Source organism: Ursus americanus, chromosome 10 (assembly GCF_024610735.1).
Source record: "Ursus americanus isolate L20-20 chromosome 10, mUrsAme1.1.p, whole genome shotgun sequence".
Lineage (NCBI taxonomy): Eukaryota > Metazoa > Chordata > Mammalia > Carnivora > Ursidae > Ursus > Ursus americanus.
The window spans coordinates 66,961,925-66,978,789 of NC_142136.1; the positions used below are offsets into that span (position 1 = coordinate 66,961,925).

Sequence of the window (16,865 nt, forward strand, 5' to 3'; positions counted from 1 at the left end):
GACAATGGACTTTACTGTTACTATTCAAGATGCTGTTCACGTTCTTTAATCGTCGACTACATTTAATCGTCGACTACAATTATTTCACTTCCAAGGTCTAGGCCAGTCGGGGGTGCGGTGGAGGAGGGCTGTTGCAGAGGGCCTGACTTCCATGGCGGGCGGCCCGGGGAAGTATCTCAGTGTCCCACAGGGCAGGCCCTCTCCCCTCAGGACGAAGGGCGCCGAGAGGCAAGGGAGGGGGTCGGAGAGCGGGGCGGGGGTCGGGGGTGGGGAGCGTCACCCAGGTTCTCCTGGCTGCCAGTCTCCCAGCGTCCCCAGCTTTCCAGGTAGGGACGCCCCCTCCCACGCAGCGCGGTTCGCTCGGGTGGGAAGGAGGGGCTGGGCTCCGAGCGCCCGCCCCTCCATCTATCACATGGCCGGAGAGCCACAAAAACAACAGCTTTGGCCAAGACCGTGACTTCAGGAAGGGGAACCCAGGGCTCTCGCGGCCAGCCCCCACCCCATGGAGGAGAGTTTTCTTGAATCCTTTGGGAGGCTGAGCCTCCAGCAGCAGCAGCAGCAGAAACCTCGGCCGCCGGCCCCGCCGCCCCCGCGTGGGACACCTCCGCGCCGCCACAGCTTTAGGAAACACCTCTACCTCCTGCGAGGCCTCCCGGGCTCGGGGAAAACTACACTGGCCAGGTAATGACAACGGCCTGGGCGCCGGCGCGCGGACCCCGGCCGAGCGAGCCCCTGCCCCGAGCCGCGCCGTCCCGCGCCCCCCCGCCGCCGCGCCGTCCCGGGTCCTGGCCCCGGCCGGAGCCTGGCTGCGGGGGAGCCCGCGCCGCCCCCGGTGCCCGCTCGGCCGCGGGCCGGGAGAGGAGGGCGGCCCGTGCTGTTTGTTTCCATGCTGCGCTTTCCCGGGAGGACGGATTTCGGCACTGCGCCTTGCGCAAGCCCCAGATGGCACCGGCCCCTGCCCGGCCGCCGTGCCAGGCCCCGGGCCAGCCGGGCCGAGGGAGCCTCCGCCGCCCCCGGCCTCCCCAGCCCGGGGTCGGGAGGCCCGCAGGGATTCTTCTTCAGGAACCCCGGTGGCGACTGCAGAGAAAACCGCGGGGCCGCCCGCTAGCGCGCAGGCACCCGCCACAGTGCGTCAACAGGCGTTTTAAACCGGAGCGGAGAAACGCGAGGGCCAGGGGGCGGGAGGGGGGGCCGAGGCAGCAGTGGCCGTGGCCGGGGGGCGTGCGGCCCGCCCTGGAAATCTGGCGGATTAAGGCAGCCCTGCGTTTGCTCTGGCAGCTGCGAAGGCGCACAGGTGCACGGGGGAGGGGGCCGGCGCGGCCACCACAGGCGGTCATTGACAGAGCCTCGCAAGGGGCGCCCAAATTCGTTTACTCGCGAATTGCGTAAGCTGCCCTCCCCGCACAGGTCAGCGCGAATTACGCGGGCTTGTTGCCGGCCGCCTCCTTGCTGGGCCCACCGCTACAGCCTCAGTTCCCACCACTCCCCGCCTTGCACTTGATGCTACGGCAACGTTGAACTGTTTCTCTCCTTGCTTTTGCTGACGCTGGCCCGCCTGCCTGGCTTGCCTTCCGCCTACCTGTGCCCGACTGATTCCACTAGCCCTTTCAGACTCGGATCTGTTACCTTACCCAGCAGCTACCCCTCCCCACCAGTAGACGCCCGTTCCCTGGGCTCCTTGGCTCCCTGTTTACACCTCTGTGACTGCGCTTGGTTTTACACATGGTTTTGTTTATCCTTCAAGTTTCTTGAAGCTAGGGGCGGTAGAAGTAGTCTCTTGCCCTCAAGGAGCTTTCCTTCTCATTCAAGAAGTAAGGCTAGCCGTAGAACCGTGGAACTGCTACAGAAGAATCAAGGTTAGCAGACGTTCAGGAGCTGATTTGGGGGGAGTACACAAAGATGGTGGGAGCAGGGTCTGAGTCCATTGGGGTCAGCGAACTGTGACAGCACAGTGATGTGCTGCCAGTTTTAATTCGGATTCCTGGCTGGTTTGTGGAGTGAAAGACTTTAGCAAAACAGTATTGCTACATTTTCACAGATTTAAGGGGTGGTGACTTCCAAAGGGTCATAGGTACCATTTCCTAAAACGCATGGATTTCGGTAGGCCTTCTCTCTGGTTAGGGAGGTGGAGAGTGGGGGAGCCTGCTTAGAACCCAGCAGAACTTGGATATTTTGTGATACAGTCAGGGTGGGTACCTCTGTTACAAACTAAGTAGCTTCTGAGTTCAAGTCCCGTTTAGTTTCACTTTGATTCTGCTGATCTGTGTCCTGTGGCACGCAGAGTGTCAAAAAAGGAAGTAAACTCTTTAGCCAGATTTAGTTTTTCACTACTCAGAAGGGAAGTGACAGGGCGAGTGGAAGGAGAGTGCACAGAACTGAACATCCATAGCCGTGGGACTTGGACCTTGGATCCCACATCTGTAAAGTGAGCGGGTTGGCCGGGGTGGTCTTTAAGGTCCCTTCTGGCTCTAACATTCTACGCTTTTAGGATTTTAAATTCCTGGTTGCCATTTGGCTAAGCAGAAGACACCGGATGGGAGACCAGCTTATTAAAGAACATCTGTCTAGGGACGACTGGCGTGAGCCCTGGCCTGGGAGTCTGAAGACTGTGGCTTTAGATCCTCTTCATCATGAAAGCTGGTGACTTTCGGCAATCACCTAGCTTCTCTGGAACTTGCTTTCCTTGCACATGAATACTAAGAAGGGACTAGATTAGGTGATTTATTGAAGATCCTTCTGGCTCTTCATTTCTAGTTGTCAGTCTCAAGAATGGTTTGTTAATAATGGCTAGGTAAAGAGCACTGAGCCTGGAGTCAATTTATGTCTTCAAATCCGAGCTCTGACACGCACTAAGACCTTTACTCAGCTCCTCTGCACCCTCGTTTCCTTTTCTGTTACACGTGGATTCTGCTCTGTCCGCTTCAGAAGACTCTCGCAGAGGTTAAAATGTGTGTGACAGAACTTGCTAAACTTTAAAGTGTTGTATACATTTTAGGAGGTCTTACTTGCTGCTTCAGATGTCGATCAGCTGCGATAAATCTTCAAGGTGTTCTCCGGGGAGAAGCCTGGCTCTGGCATGAAGCAGGCAGCTGGAGGTTGACTTTGTGGGTTCTCAGGCTGGGAGCTCTGGAGGCAGAGGAGCCTTGGCCCGGCTCTGGGTGGTGTGGCGTGGGGTGGTGGCTTGTGCGTTTGTGTAGCAATCGGGAAAGTAAGAAGGGAAACAGGCCACAACTCAGCAAGGAGGGAAGCCTTCAGTGAGGATGAAATGGTGTGGCGGATGTCACCGGCTGTGGCCCTCAAGGACCTGCCTTCCCCTCCTTTCGGTGGGGGTCGCGTGGGGGAGAGAAGGAAAACGGCAAATTGTTAAAAAGTATGCATGTGGAGAAAGTAGTAAAACTGTAAGGCTATCTGATGTATTGTTGGATTCTGGGAAATTCGTATTTTCTTTATTCTCTGTATTTTCCAGATTTTCGATAATGAATATGTATTTTTTAAATCAGAAAAATAAAAAAAAGTTTTTAAAAATTGGAGATCATTTTTACAAATGTGGGTTCCTCTTTTTTTCTGCTTTTCTCATTTATTAAATAAATAATAAAAGTGTGATTGAATTAGGATATGTCTTGTCTTCCAAATCAATGTTAGATTTCTGTGCTTTTCATCTATATGTTTTTATAGTTTGAAAGGGCTGGGATGTTAAAACCATCTATTTAAATTCTTTGGACATATTTAAAAAACAGAGTTTTATCTGGTTAAAAAAATTTTTGAGTATGACGGAGTACTGAAAACTTAGCATGCCCCTAAATCTGTTTTATCACCTCTGTTTCATGAAAAAATTTTTCAAAGATAGTTTCTTACCATTGACTTGTGAGTCCTACTTCCAGGAATTCATCCCAAGGCAATTGGACAAGTGCATGAAGATAGAGAAATGTTCATCACAGAGATTTTTTATTTGTTAGAAAAAAATGTGAACCAACTTAAACATACAAAAATAGAGGATTAGCTTACAAGTCATTCAGTCGTTAATGGGAACATAGATGTATTTAACATGCAAATAGATTCATCCCCCCCATTAAGCTAAAAAACCTATTAGCAAAGCTATCTATCTCTCTATCTATACAAAAATACCATTTTCTATTCAAAGAAAGGGGGTCTACATATAATCATAGACAAATGTGTGAAAAGATATGTTAGTAGTTGTTGACTTTAGATAGTGGGATTATAGACTTTCCCTCCTGACTTATTTTCTTATTTTTCTATGACAAATATGTATTACTTGTTAACTTTTTAAAGTTGAAAACAGGGGCACCTGGCTGGCTCAGTCGGCTAAGTGGCTGCCTTCAACTCAGGTCATGATCCCAGGGTCCTGGGATCAAGCCCCACATCGGGCTCCCTGCTCAGCGGGGAGTCTGCTTCTGCTTCTCCCTCTGCCTCTCTCCCTCCCTGCTTGTGCTTTCTCTCTCTCTCTCTCTCTCAAATAAATAAATAAATAAATAATGTCTTAAAAAAATAAAGTTGAAAACAGTTTTGTGAAATAACTTGGCTAAATAGAATCAGGTTGTGTGACAAAACATTTATTAAATAACAAAATAAATGTGTCATTTTCTATATAAAAAGCCTTTTTCCTAGGTTTATTCTCAGTTGGACATATATTAGGAAACTTTATAATACACAAGATTGATTTTAATTATTGTCATTTTATTAGTAAATATATTAATTATTAATTCATTAATTAGCATATAAACTCACATGGGCTACTTGATTCTTTGACACCTCAGGTTCTTTTTCATTAAAATGGAGCTAACATTTCTTTAATAAGTTTGTTGTGGGGATTTAAGAGACTGGCAAACATGATCCCATAATTATGTGTATGAAAGCACTGTGGAATGTGTGGGCTACATAAATACCGACTATTGTTAATTATTATTCACTAATCAACAATAATAGTATTTGCTGGGTACTTAAAAGACTATTAGTACTTGCTTAGTAAATAAGATTTAGCGAAGGTGCCTACAAAAGACTAGCAAATGGAAAACAATAGTCCATACACTGCTGTGGGTAAGTGAGCTCTAACGGGGAAGAGCATTTTACGTGCTGTTGGTGTTCAAGGCCAAGGAGGTCACTAGGATGATTAGGAGGATAGGAAAACTATGGATGAGAGATAATCTCTTCCATGTGGAAATGGCTCTTGAGCTGGCCTTGAAGATGGGGAGGATGTGGCTGAACAAAGGGAAGGATTAGCAACATGAATAGGGAGATGGAGATGGGAGACAGCTGGGTGGACCCCTCAGCCAGTGAAGAGAATGGCTTGACTGAAGTGGATGGTTCCAATTGGTGAATGTGTTGGTTAGGTCAACTCAGAGCCAGATCGTGGGGAACACCAAAACCTGCACACGGAAGTACCAAGTTGATAGAAGAAGTAGGATTCCGATCCCAAGACCCTTTCACTCTCAGGAGATGATCCAGAAGGATCTGTTTCCACAGCTGAACTGACAGACTCACCTGGAACTGCATCTGTCCTTTCCTCTTACATCGATGCAAGCTTCTGTGGACGATCTGTTTACCTCTGTGCTTTGCAGCATGTGTGTGTGTGTGTGTGTGTGTGTGTGTGTGTGTGTGTGTGAAAATGTCCCCCTTTTGGGCCATTTTAACCATTTTTTAAGTGTATAATTCAGTGGCATTAACTACATGACATGCAACCATCACCAGTATCTGTTTCAAGAAACTCTATTCATGAAGCAATAACTCCCCTTTCCCCCTTCTCCTCAACCCCTGGTAACATCTGATCTACTTTCCTAGATACCTCATGTAAGTAGAATCATCCAATATTTGTCTTTTTGTGTCTGGCTTATTTCATTTGGCTTAATGTTTCCAAGGTTCATTCATGTTGTAGCCTATATCAGAACCTCATTACTTTTTATGGCTGAACAATATTCCACGGCATGGATATACCATAAAATTGTCCATTTGAAATGAAATGAAATGAAATGGCAAAAGAAGAGGGTAGTTCTTCCTTTTGTTTTTAAGGCTATGTACAAAAAAATGTTGTCAACCTTATGTCAGTTCCCTGGAATTTCTTTGGATCTTTACATACCAATCAAAGCAAAATCTGAGACCCATACTCTAGTACATGTTGCCTCCTTTCCAATGTTCCAGTTCCTTTTGGCACCATGACAAATGGTTTGTAACACAGATTCAGTTAGGCTCGAAGGATGCTCGCTGACCGCTGTCTTTTCTTCTGTTTGTGTCTCCACATAACATGAACTTCCCCATCAAGAGAAATACCTTTCCATTATTTTGGGGCGCTAGAGCTTTCCAAGGAAGTGAGAGGATGCTTTCCTGATGTGATGAAATGATAAGACAGAGGCGAGGATAAAGGTATACTTTACAAGCAAATGCATGAAATATGGGGAAAAAATTGAGAAGAAGGGATCAGTTAGGTTAGCTTAGTAGTGAGTAGTTAGACCCCCAAAGCATCCTGTGCTCCACAGCGCCCCTGACCAGCAGGCTTGGACCCTGGTGTTTCTATTTACGAGGCCAGGGCTCTTGTAAATAAAAGCGAGGTCAAAATAGAAAGTTTGCAGTATTCCAAGTCTGTGTATATAAAAATAAAGTATCAGGTGACATATCAGATCTCTATTCGCTTAGGGCTACTTGGTGAAACTACTAGCCTTTTATATTTTTAATGATTTTCCTAAGGTGGGTTTTAAATCTCCCGTCTCCATTGCTGAGAGCCCTTACAATACCTCTTTCCAGAGGTTGGGGTGAATAAGGACTATACGCTAGAAATGTTTCACAGAGAGTGAGAAGACACAGTGCAGTGTGTGTTTATAATTACTTGCTGGAAAGGCTGCCCGACTATTAAGGAGATCCACCACCGCCATGGTCCTGGAGCCATTGGGATAGTGGGAGAGCACCCTGCTGGATCAGAACCACAGAATATTGCAGGTGTGGTGTGTGATTACAGAAGCAGTAATTCCTTATTAATGTTCTTTTCCACCCTTTTTAAGGATATGATGAAGCGGGTCTGAGAGGGCTTTCTCTGCTCCCTAAAGTAGCGCCTCCCCAACATTCTTTGCCCTGTACTTTGACTTTCTTTTCTCCCACACATTAGCACCATCTGACATAGGCTTCCTTATTTATTACCTGTTTCTCTTACTAGGAGGTAAGCTTCGTGAGATGAGATGTGTTGTAAGCTCCATGAGATCAGGAACTATTTTCTCTTCTGATGAGAGAAGAGAGAAGGTCTGGCACCTCGTAGGCCTAAATCACTAAATATTTGATGGATTTGTTAATTCCAGAAGCTTGCTAAGAGTTGTCAGCTCAGTTGTCAGCATGGGTCTTGAGTAAAGCACAAAAGTGAAAAGGAAATTGTTCACGTAAAGTGAGCAGCAAAAGAATGAATGGGCTGTGGAAAATAGACAAGAGAAAAAAAGGGGTACGGCCACTCCCTCGAAAGTTCTCTTCCATCTGTGCACAAGAGAACGATTCCTGTGTTTCACGCGTGAAGATATTGGATATGCCATCTCCACCACCCTGTAGTTACACTAAAAAGAAGCTGAAAAATTAGAATCAAAGATGCAGCTGCTTTCACATAGCAACAGCCGTCAAAAAAGAGCCGAAAGTGACAGTTTTCCTGTTCAACCACTGTTCCGTGCTGTAACTGATTTATGACATTTTGGGAAAACACAACTAAAAACGAGTTAATACTGAGGTGGGTGTGCTTCTGATTGCCTTCTCCTTTTCTGAGCATGGCTGAGTTGACCAGCGATAGAAACGTGGGGAAACCAGTACCATTGCTAGATTCTACAGAAGGGAGCTATTCACCTGCAAGAGAAAGGAAGTTCTTCTAGATAGAGTGGAGTGGGACCACACTGGCACTTGAGGGCTATCTAAGAGTCTGGTTTGGGATCTCATTAACATGCCCTGCTTCAGACGCACAGAGGGTAAGGGCCAGAGTGAGCACTGGGACAGACTGGGAACTCTTCCCTGGAGTCTCCTGAGCCACTGGGGCTTGGTAGCGTCCATGGGGCTGGCAGTGGTTGAGCTGCATGTCTCCAAGGGCAAGGCTCAGCCTTGGCATGGTGCTTGGCAGCATGAAAGACAAACCACACCGGAACTCAGGGGACACTGTCCCAAGTCATTTATAGCTGTGGCTCCCACCCCTTTCTCTTCAGGCTGTTGAGTCGTAGAACTTGTTCCTGACCCCCCAGTGTAAAGTCCTTGAGGAGAATACCAATAACATCAGAGAAAGTGCTAGAGTCCAAGAAGAATCCTCTCTTCCAGTCCCTTTTGGTGGATAAATCCAAGGTTTGGGTAAAATTCTCAATGTATAAAGATGAGTATCTAGAAATTCTCCTCACATAGTGTGGGGCTGTATAAAAAGCGTTTGCATAATTAAGGCAACAGAGCCTAATATTCAAGAACCATTCATATATTCAGCAGGTACTTACTGAATATCTCTCATGTAGACATTCTTCTATTTGCTTAGAAGAGCGCAGTGAACAAAACAGACAAAAATCCCTGCCTTCATGGAACATATATTCTACCAGAGAAAAAAATATTTTCTGAACGGAAGAAGAAAAGTTTAAATAGCATCTGCTCTGCTCTGTACTTGCAAAAAACAGAAAAGGATTCCATGGCTAGTCCACTTGATGTGTATGCCCTCAAACGGTTCCACGCATGCAAAGGCAGGTAGGCACCATGATGTTCGCCGAAACTCATTCATGGTAGGGAACATTGCAAACAAACTAAATGTCACTAGAGAAAAAGGTAAATAAATGTGGTTTGTTTATTTTCTAGTGTGCAGCTCTGGGACCGGAAGTCTAGGATTTAATCCAGCTGTACCACTCACGGGTCTTTGGTTTTTTTCAGCTCTAATGAGATGTCATTGACATACGACATTTGTTTTGTTTTTTAGATTCCACATATAAGTGAAATCATCTTGTGTTTCTTTCTCTGTCTGACTTATCTCACTTAGCATAATACCCTCGAGGTCCACCCACGTTCTCACAAATGGCAGGAATTTATGTTTTTTTTTTTTTTAAAGATTTTATTTATTTATTCGACAGAGATAGAGACAGCCAGCGAGAGAGGGAACACAAGCAGGGGGAGTGGGAGAGGAAGAAGCAGGCTCCTAGCGGAGGAGCCTGATGTGGGGCTCGATCCCAGAACGCCGGCATCACGCCCTGAGCCGAAGGCAGACGCTTAACCGCTGTGCCACCCAGGCGCCCCAGGAATTTATCTTTTTATGGCTAAGGCATATTTCATATATGCACCACATCTTCATTCTCCATTCATCTATCGACGGACACTTAGGTTGCTTTCGTATCTGGGCTATTGTACATAACGTTGCTGTGAACACAGGGGTGCATATAGCTCTTCAAATTGGTGTTTTCTTTTCTTCAGATAAATACTCAGATGTGGAATGACTGGATCAAATGGTGGTTCTTTTTTTAACTTTCTGCGCAACTCCCATACATTTTTTCATAGTGGGTGCACCAATTTACATCCCCCCCAGCAGTGTATGAGGGTCCCTTTTATCCACATCCTTACCAACCCTTGTTATTTCTTGTCTTTTTAATAATGGCCAGGCTGCCTGGCGTGAGGTGATATCTCATTGGGGTTTTGATTTGCATTTGCCTGATGATAGTGACGTTAAGCACCTTTTCATGTGACTGTTGGCCATCTGCATGTCTTCTTTGGAGAAATGTCTTTTCATGTCTTCTGCCTATTTTTAAATCAGATATTTTTTTATATTAAATTATGTAAGTTCTTTACATATTTTGGATATTAATCCTTTACTGGATGTATGGCTTGCAAATAACTTCTCCCATTCAGTAGGTGACCTTCTTACTTTGTTGATGGTTTCCTTCACTGTGCAAAAGCTTTTCAGTCTGATGTAATTCCATTCGTTTGTTCTAGCTTTTGTTGCCCTTGCCTAAGGAGACTGGTCTGAAAAAATATTACTAGGAGCAATGGCAAAGAGCTTACTACCTATATTTTCTTTTAGGAGTTTTATGGTTTCACATGTTGCATTCAGGTCTTTAATCCATTTGGAGTTTATTTTGTGTATGGTGTAAGAAAGTGGCCCATTCTTTTGCATATGGCTGTCCAGCTTTCCCAGCACCATTTATTGAAGAGACTGTCTTTTCGCCATTGTTTTTCTAGCCTCCTTTGTCTAGATTGACCATATAAATGTGGGTTTATTTCTGGGCTCTCTATTCTATTTCATTGATCTAGGTGTCTATTTGTGCCAGTACTATACACTGTCTTGATAACTATAGCTTTGTAGTGTAGTTTGAAATCAGGGAGCATAATGCCTCCAGCATTGTTTTTCTTTCTCAAGATTGCTTTGGCTGTTTGGGGTCTTTTGTTGTGCCATATATATTTTAATATTATTTGTTCTAGTTCTATGAAAAATACTGTTGGTATTTTGATGAGGAATGCATTGAATCTGAAGATTGCTTTAGGTAGTAGAGACATTTTGACAATATTAATTCTTCCAATCCATGAGCATGTTATATCTGTCAATTTATTTCAATTTCTTTCATCAATAAAATCTTCTTACAGTTTTCAGAGTGCAGATGTTTAACCTACTATGTTAAATTTATCCCTAGATATTTTATTTTATTTTTTGATGCAGTTTAAAAAGATTGTTTTCTTCATTTCTCTTTCGGATAGCTCATTATTAGTATATAGAAATGCAACCGATTTCTGTATGTTACTTTTGTATTCTGGAACTCTACTGAATTCATTTATTAGTTCTAATAGTTTTTTGATGTCTTTGGGGTTTTCTGTATATAGTATCATGTCATCTGCAAATAGTGACAGTTTTGCTTCTTCCTGACCAATTTGAATCCAGCCTTTTATTTCTTTTTCTTGCCTGATTGCTGTAGCTAGGGCTTCCAATACTATGTCGAATAAAAGTGGCAAGAGTGGGCATCCTTATCTTGTTCCTGATCCCAGAGGAAAAGATTTTCGCTTTTCACCATTGAGCATGATGTTAGCTGTGGATTTATCATATGTGGCCTTTATTATGTTGAGGTACATTCCTTCTATAACCACTTTTTTGGGAGTTTTTAATCATAAATGGATGTTGAAGGTACAACCCAGGGCAAGCACTGGAATGAGACAAGGGCCACCTACAGTTTGGCCCTCCTGCTGCAGGCTCCCCCTGCACCCCGCTCAACCCCACCATGGGCATGGACGATCCCGCAGCATCATCTCCCTCCAGGACTCACATACCATGCCTCCACTTCCAGCTGGGTTCTTGGGCTCATGACTAGGACCCCAAGGAGGGCTGCTCAGACAGATGCCTAAAGGACCTTGCTTGGGCCACACAGGATAGCTGTCATGCTGCCCAGTGGCCAGGAGGATAAAACTGGATGTTGATTTCTGTCAAGTGCTTTTTCTGCAACTATTTACATGTTCATATGATTTTTATCCTTTGTTTTGTTAATGTGGTGTATCACATTGATTGATTTGCAGAGGGCGTACCATCCTTGCAGCCCTGGAATATGGTGTATGATCCTTTTAACGGAGTACTGAATTTGGGTTGCTAATAATTTTTTGAGGATCTTTCCATCTATGTTCATCAAAGATATTGGCCCAAAATTTTCTTTCTTTTGTGATGTCTTTGTCTGATTTTAGTATCAAGGGAATGCCAGCCTCATAAAATGAGTTTGGAATTGTTACTTCCTCTCTGTTTTTTTTAAATAATTTGAGAAAGATAGGGACTAATTCTTCTATAATGTTTAGTAAAAAAATTCACCTGTGAAGCTCTCTGGTCCTGGACTTTTGTTTTTTGGGAGTTCTAAAATTACCGATTCAGTTTTGTCACTTGTAATTGGTCTATTTAGATTTTCTATGTTTTCATGATTCAGTCTTGGAATGTTGTGTGTTTCTAGGAATTTGTCCATTTCTTCTAGATTTTCCAATTTGTTGGCATATACTTGTTTGTGGCCGTCTGTTATAATTCTTTGTATTTCTATGATGTCAGTTACAACGTCTCTTTAGTTTCTTATTTATTTGGGTCCTTTCTCTTTTTTTTTTTTTAAAGATTTTATTTATTTATTTGACAGAGATAGAGACAGCCAGCGAGAGAGGGAACACAAGCAGGGGGAGTGGGAGAGGAAGAAGCGGGCTCATAGTGGAGGAGCCTGATGTGGGGCTCGATCCCATAACGCTGGGATCACGCCCTGAGCCGAAGGCAGACGCTTAACCGCTGTGCCACCCAGGCACCCCCTTTCTCTTTTTTTCTTGATGAGTCTTTTTTCCTTCATGAAATTTATTGATTTTGTTTATCTCTTCAAAAAAACCAGCTATTAGTTTCATTGATCTTTTCTGTTGTCCTTTTTTTAGTCTCTATTTCATTTATTTCTGCACTGATCTTTATTATTTCCTTCCTTCCACTAACTTTGGGCCTTGTTTTTTCTTCTGTTTTAGTTCTTTTAGGTGTAAAGTTAGATTGTTTATTTGGGATTTTCTTATTTCCAGAAGTAGGTCTGTATCGCCATGAACAACCCTCTTAGAACAGCTATTGCTATATCCCGTAGATTTGGAAAGTTATGTTTCCATTTTAATCTGTCTCGGGTATTGTTTGATTTTCTTCTTGATGTGTTCATTGACACACTGGTCACTTCGTAGCAGGTTGTTTAGTCTCCAAATGTTTGTGTTTTTTTCCGGTTTTCTTCTCTTATTGATTTCTAGTTTCATACCATTGTTATCAGAAAAGGTGTTTGATATGACTTAAGTCTTCTTGAATTTATTGAAACTTGTTTTGTGGCCTAACATATAATCTATGTGTGAGAGTGTTCCATGTGCACTTGAAGAGAATGTATGTTCTGCCGTTTTTGGATGAAATGTTCTGTATATTAAGCCCATTAGGTCTAATATGTTATTTAAGGTCAATGTTTCCTTATTGATTTGCTGCCTGGGTAACATTTTCATTGATGAAAGTGGGGTATTAAAGTCCCCAGTATTATTGTATTACTGTCAATTTCTTCCTTTTTGTCTAAATATTTGCTTTATCTGTTTAGGTGCCCCTATGTTGGGTGCATAAATATTTACGGATGTTCTATTCTCTTCTTGGGTTGACTCCTTTATCATTAGGTAATGTCTTTGTCTTTTGTTATGGTCTTTTTTTTTTTTAAGATTTTATTATTTAAGAGAGAGACCAAGCATGAGCGGGGGTGGGGGAGGAGCAGAGGAAGAGGAACAAGCAGACTCTGTGCTGAGTGCAGAGCCAAACATGGGGCTCGATCCCACGACCCTGAAATCATGACCTGAGCTGAAATCAAGAGTCAGATGCTCAACTGACTGAGCCACCCACGCGCCTCCAGTCTTTATTTTAAAGTTGGTTTTGTCTGATATGAGTATTGCTATTCCAACTTTCTTTTCTTTTCCCTTGGCAAAGGGACACACTGAAGTGAGTCTTAATTTCATCATCCGTACCACAGGGGTTACTAACAGTACTTATCTGGGGTCTATTTGAGCATTGTATGATAAATGTAAAGCCATTAGAATATTGTTGGAACATAGTAAGCACTTAATAAACGTTAACTGTATTTGTTGATAATGGAGTACTACATGTAGCCGTTAAAAGGAGTGGACTAAGTCTGTATATAAACATGAATATATATAAAAATATACTTTTCCTTCATTTATTCATTCAACAAATATTTATTGAGTGTCTGCTATATTCCAGGCAGTCTTCTATGGTACTTGAGAATAATTCGTGAACAAAACACAAATCCTGCCCTCATGGACTTTGTATGCCAGAGGTAGGGAAGCAGATGTAAAGTATAAAGAAAATTATGTATTATGTTAGGGGGATAAAATATATATTAAGTTAGAAGGGATAAGTGTTCTGGAAAAGGGAAAAGAAAAGTATGGTAAAAGTGTTGGGAATGCCAGACTTAAGGGCAGCGGGTTGGTTGAATTTTAAGCCAACAAAACAAATAAGAGAAAAATGTTAACAATTATAGCTCCAGGTGGTAGGTATACAGATATTTGTTATATTATTTTTCCTTTTCTATGTATTTAAAGTTTTTTTTCTAGAAAATTCCTCTCCATGCTATGAGATAAAAAAAGTAATATTAAGGTGTCTGAAATAAGAAGGGAGTTGGCTAAGAAACAGAAAATAATGAAAAAGGAGCTAAATGAGATCTATTTTTAAAAAAGAATCCAAAGAAAATGTTGGACTTTGAAAGTCCATTAGAGATAGAGATGAATAGAATCACAGTACAGAAAATCAGAGAGTAATATAGAAGACAAATGTGTCATAAATATGATCAAATAAAACCATAGTTAATGCAACCAAAGCAATGCTTACAGATAGAAGAGCACATACTTCTGAGTTGAAGACCTAAACAAAAGTGATAAAAAGATGAACTCAGTACTTAGACATATACTGGTAAGACTGTTGCAAAACTATTAATTAACTACTCCAACTTCCTTAGTTCCTTTTTGTTGGATGTGGCAACGTGCCAACTATACAACTACATTTTTAAGGCTCTCTTGCCTCTTTCTGCCTTGTAGAACATGGATGTGAGAGCTGGAGCTGCAGTGGCCTTCTGGGCCCACTCGGAGGCACAGAATGGAGGAAGGCAGGAATGGAAGCCTCATGCTACGAGAGGTGGTAGCTACCTAGATCCATTGTTGACCTGGGGCCATGTGGTATCTCTGTATTTTTTATATGTAGTATATAAATTTTTCAAAGACACTGTTACCTGGGTTTTCTGCTAAATGCAGTTAAACCCATTTCTAACTGAAACACAATTGAACTGTAAACATCTGTGGGAAAGGACTGGAATCCACTAGTTCTCATCCAGCCAAACTGCTAATGTGTGAGGACAATAGAAGGTCTTTCTCAGACACACAAGAGCTCGCCAATTATTTAACACTCCTGTAGCCCGACTCTGTGTAGAGATCTCAGGTAAAATTCAGGCAGCACGGCAACCAGGCTGTGTACACCCAGACCAATTTTTTAACCTCTTGAAGGTTTAGTTTCTTTATCTAAAAATGAGAGAAAATATTATTTACTTCATAAGATTGTTATAAAGGTTAAGGAGAGATAATATATGCCAAGCCCCTTGTGTAGTGCTTAGCACTCTTGCAAAGAAAAGAAAGTTTATTGGGACAACCAATTTTAGCCCACCAGGAGAAGAATCAAACACATCTGGAAAAGGATATCCTTGGGGTGCCTGGCTGGCTCAGTCCATAGAGCATGTGACTCTTGATGTCAGGGTCGTGAGTTCAAGCCTCATGTTGGGCGTAGAGCCTACTTAAAAAAAAATCCTTTTACGTGGTATCCGTCAGAAGTGTCTCCAACAAAATAAGAAAATAAAATTATAAATTGTGTAAAGGAAAGATTCACAACTACTGGATATAATTTAAAAAATAGGAAAATACTGGAAAAGAAGATAATGAAGAATTTACACATCAAGCTTAGTGTGAACAAAACAGAAAGTCCAGGAACAGGCCTAATTATTTATCATTTAGACTATAAAAAACGTATTTTATTTTATTTAAAATATTTTATTTATTTGACACAGAGGGAGACAGCCAGTGAGAGAGGGAACACAAGCAGGGGGAGTGGGAGAGGAAGAAGGCTCATAGCGGAGGAGCCTGATGTGGGGCTCGATCCCAGGACTCCGGGATCACGCCCTGAGCCAAAGGCAGATGCTTAACGACTGAGCCACCCAGGCGCCCCTAAAAAACGTATTTTAAAGCAATGGGAAATTGACAAAGTATTGAGTTAATGAGTTTGGGACAACCAGGTTTCCATATGGAAAAAAAAAAATCCAGTTAGATCCTTAACCAATACAGGATACCAAAATAAAATTTTAGATGGATTGGGGAGTACAATGTAATAAAACAAAGATAAATATTTACATAAACCTGGGGTGGGAAAGACTGGTGTAAATATATCATCAGAGGCAGAAAATAGAGAGTAAAAGATGAATACATATAACTGGGAAAATTTCTAAAAGTTTAGACTTTTATGTTAGAGTTTATATAGATAAAATTTAAAAAAAAATTACGTATTCAGTAAAAAGGCGATAACGTTTATTAACAAAGGATACGAAAATGCAATTCATACAAGAGTATCTCTAAGTGATCAGCACATGTAAAATAATCTTGCTGATAATCAAAGAAGTTGGTACAAAGTAAATGCATTTACAGGGCATTGGCAAAGTAAATTACGATACATCCAGGTGAATATTTATGTCATAATCATTAAAAATAATGTCATAGCAAGAGATTTCATGGGGTGGGAAGTAACTGCTTTGGAAATAAGTTTGGTGAAAACTTGGTATGCTCTATATTATGTTTCCATTTTAATGTAACAAAACATCAGATAAAAAAGAAATTCTACGTACCTACCTACCTATGCACCTACCTACCTTTCTATCTCCTGGAAAGAAGATCAAAATGTTAATAACTATGTTTTGATGGGGGTATATGGGAACCTCCCCTTTTTTGCAGCTTTTTGCTTAAAAATATTCTGCACTGAATATGGATTTCTTTGCTAATTAGAAAGGAAAAACAATATTTTTAAGGTTTGTGTAGACAAAGACACAGTGTAGACACAGGAGCCAACTTGAAGGGTAGCTACTGGCCAAATATGGGACAACTTGAGCATCGTAAAGAATAATGATGTTAAAGGTTATTAAAAGGGAAGGGGAAAGAAAGCTCCTCTTTACAAGACAATGCCACGAAGTAAATATAGAAGAAATTACATCATGAGAAAAATCAACATTGCGCAATAACTAACGTACTCCTTGACTCAGGCAGTGGTCAGCAGTGCAAGTAAAGATCATCGAGGGAAAGGTTGGTGGGCAACAGGATCATTACGTGCGTCT

General features: G+C 42.4%; 1 protein-coding gene and 1 non-coding gene across 5 annotated transcripts in view; both read left to right on the forward strand.

Moving 5' to 3' along the window:
* The first annotated feature begins 33 nt into the window (after positions 1 to 33).
* Positions 34 to 16,865, forward strand: part of N4BP2L1 (NEDD4 binding protein 2 like 1) — a 28,488-nt gene continuing 11,656 nt past the window's right edge. For 3 of the 4 annotated variants that reach the window (XM_045796990.2, XM_045796993.2, XM_045796994.2), the window contains exon 1: positions 34 to 681. In XM_045796990.2, coding sequence (XP_045652946.2) covers positions 503 to 681 — 179 coding nt within the window. In that variant the 5' untranslated portion in view covers positions 34 to 502. Of the gene's footprint in view, positions 682 to 4,498; positions 8,692 to 16,865 lie in introns of those variants that run through there. The other variant, XM_087865215.1, reaches the window with a different exon arrangement.
* LOC123792026 (small nucleolar RNA SNORA16B/SNORA16A family) lies at positions 7,563 to 7,691 on the forward strand. The gene has a single exon (XR_006779612.2). It is a non-coding gene; the product is annotated as a small nucleolar RNA SNORA16B/SNORA16A family (small nucleolar RNA).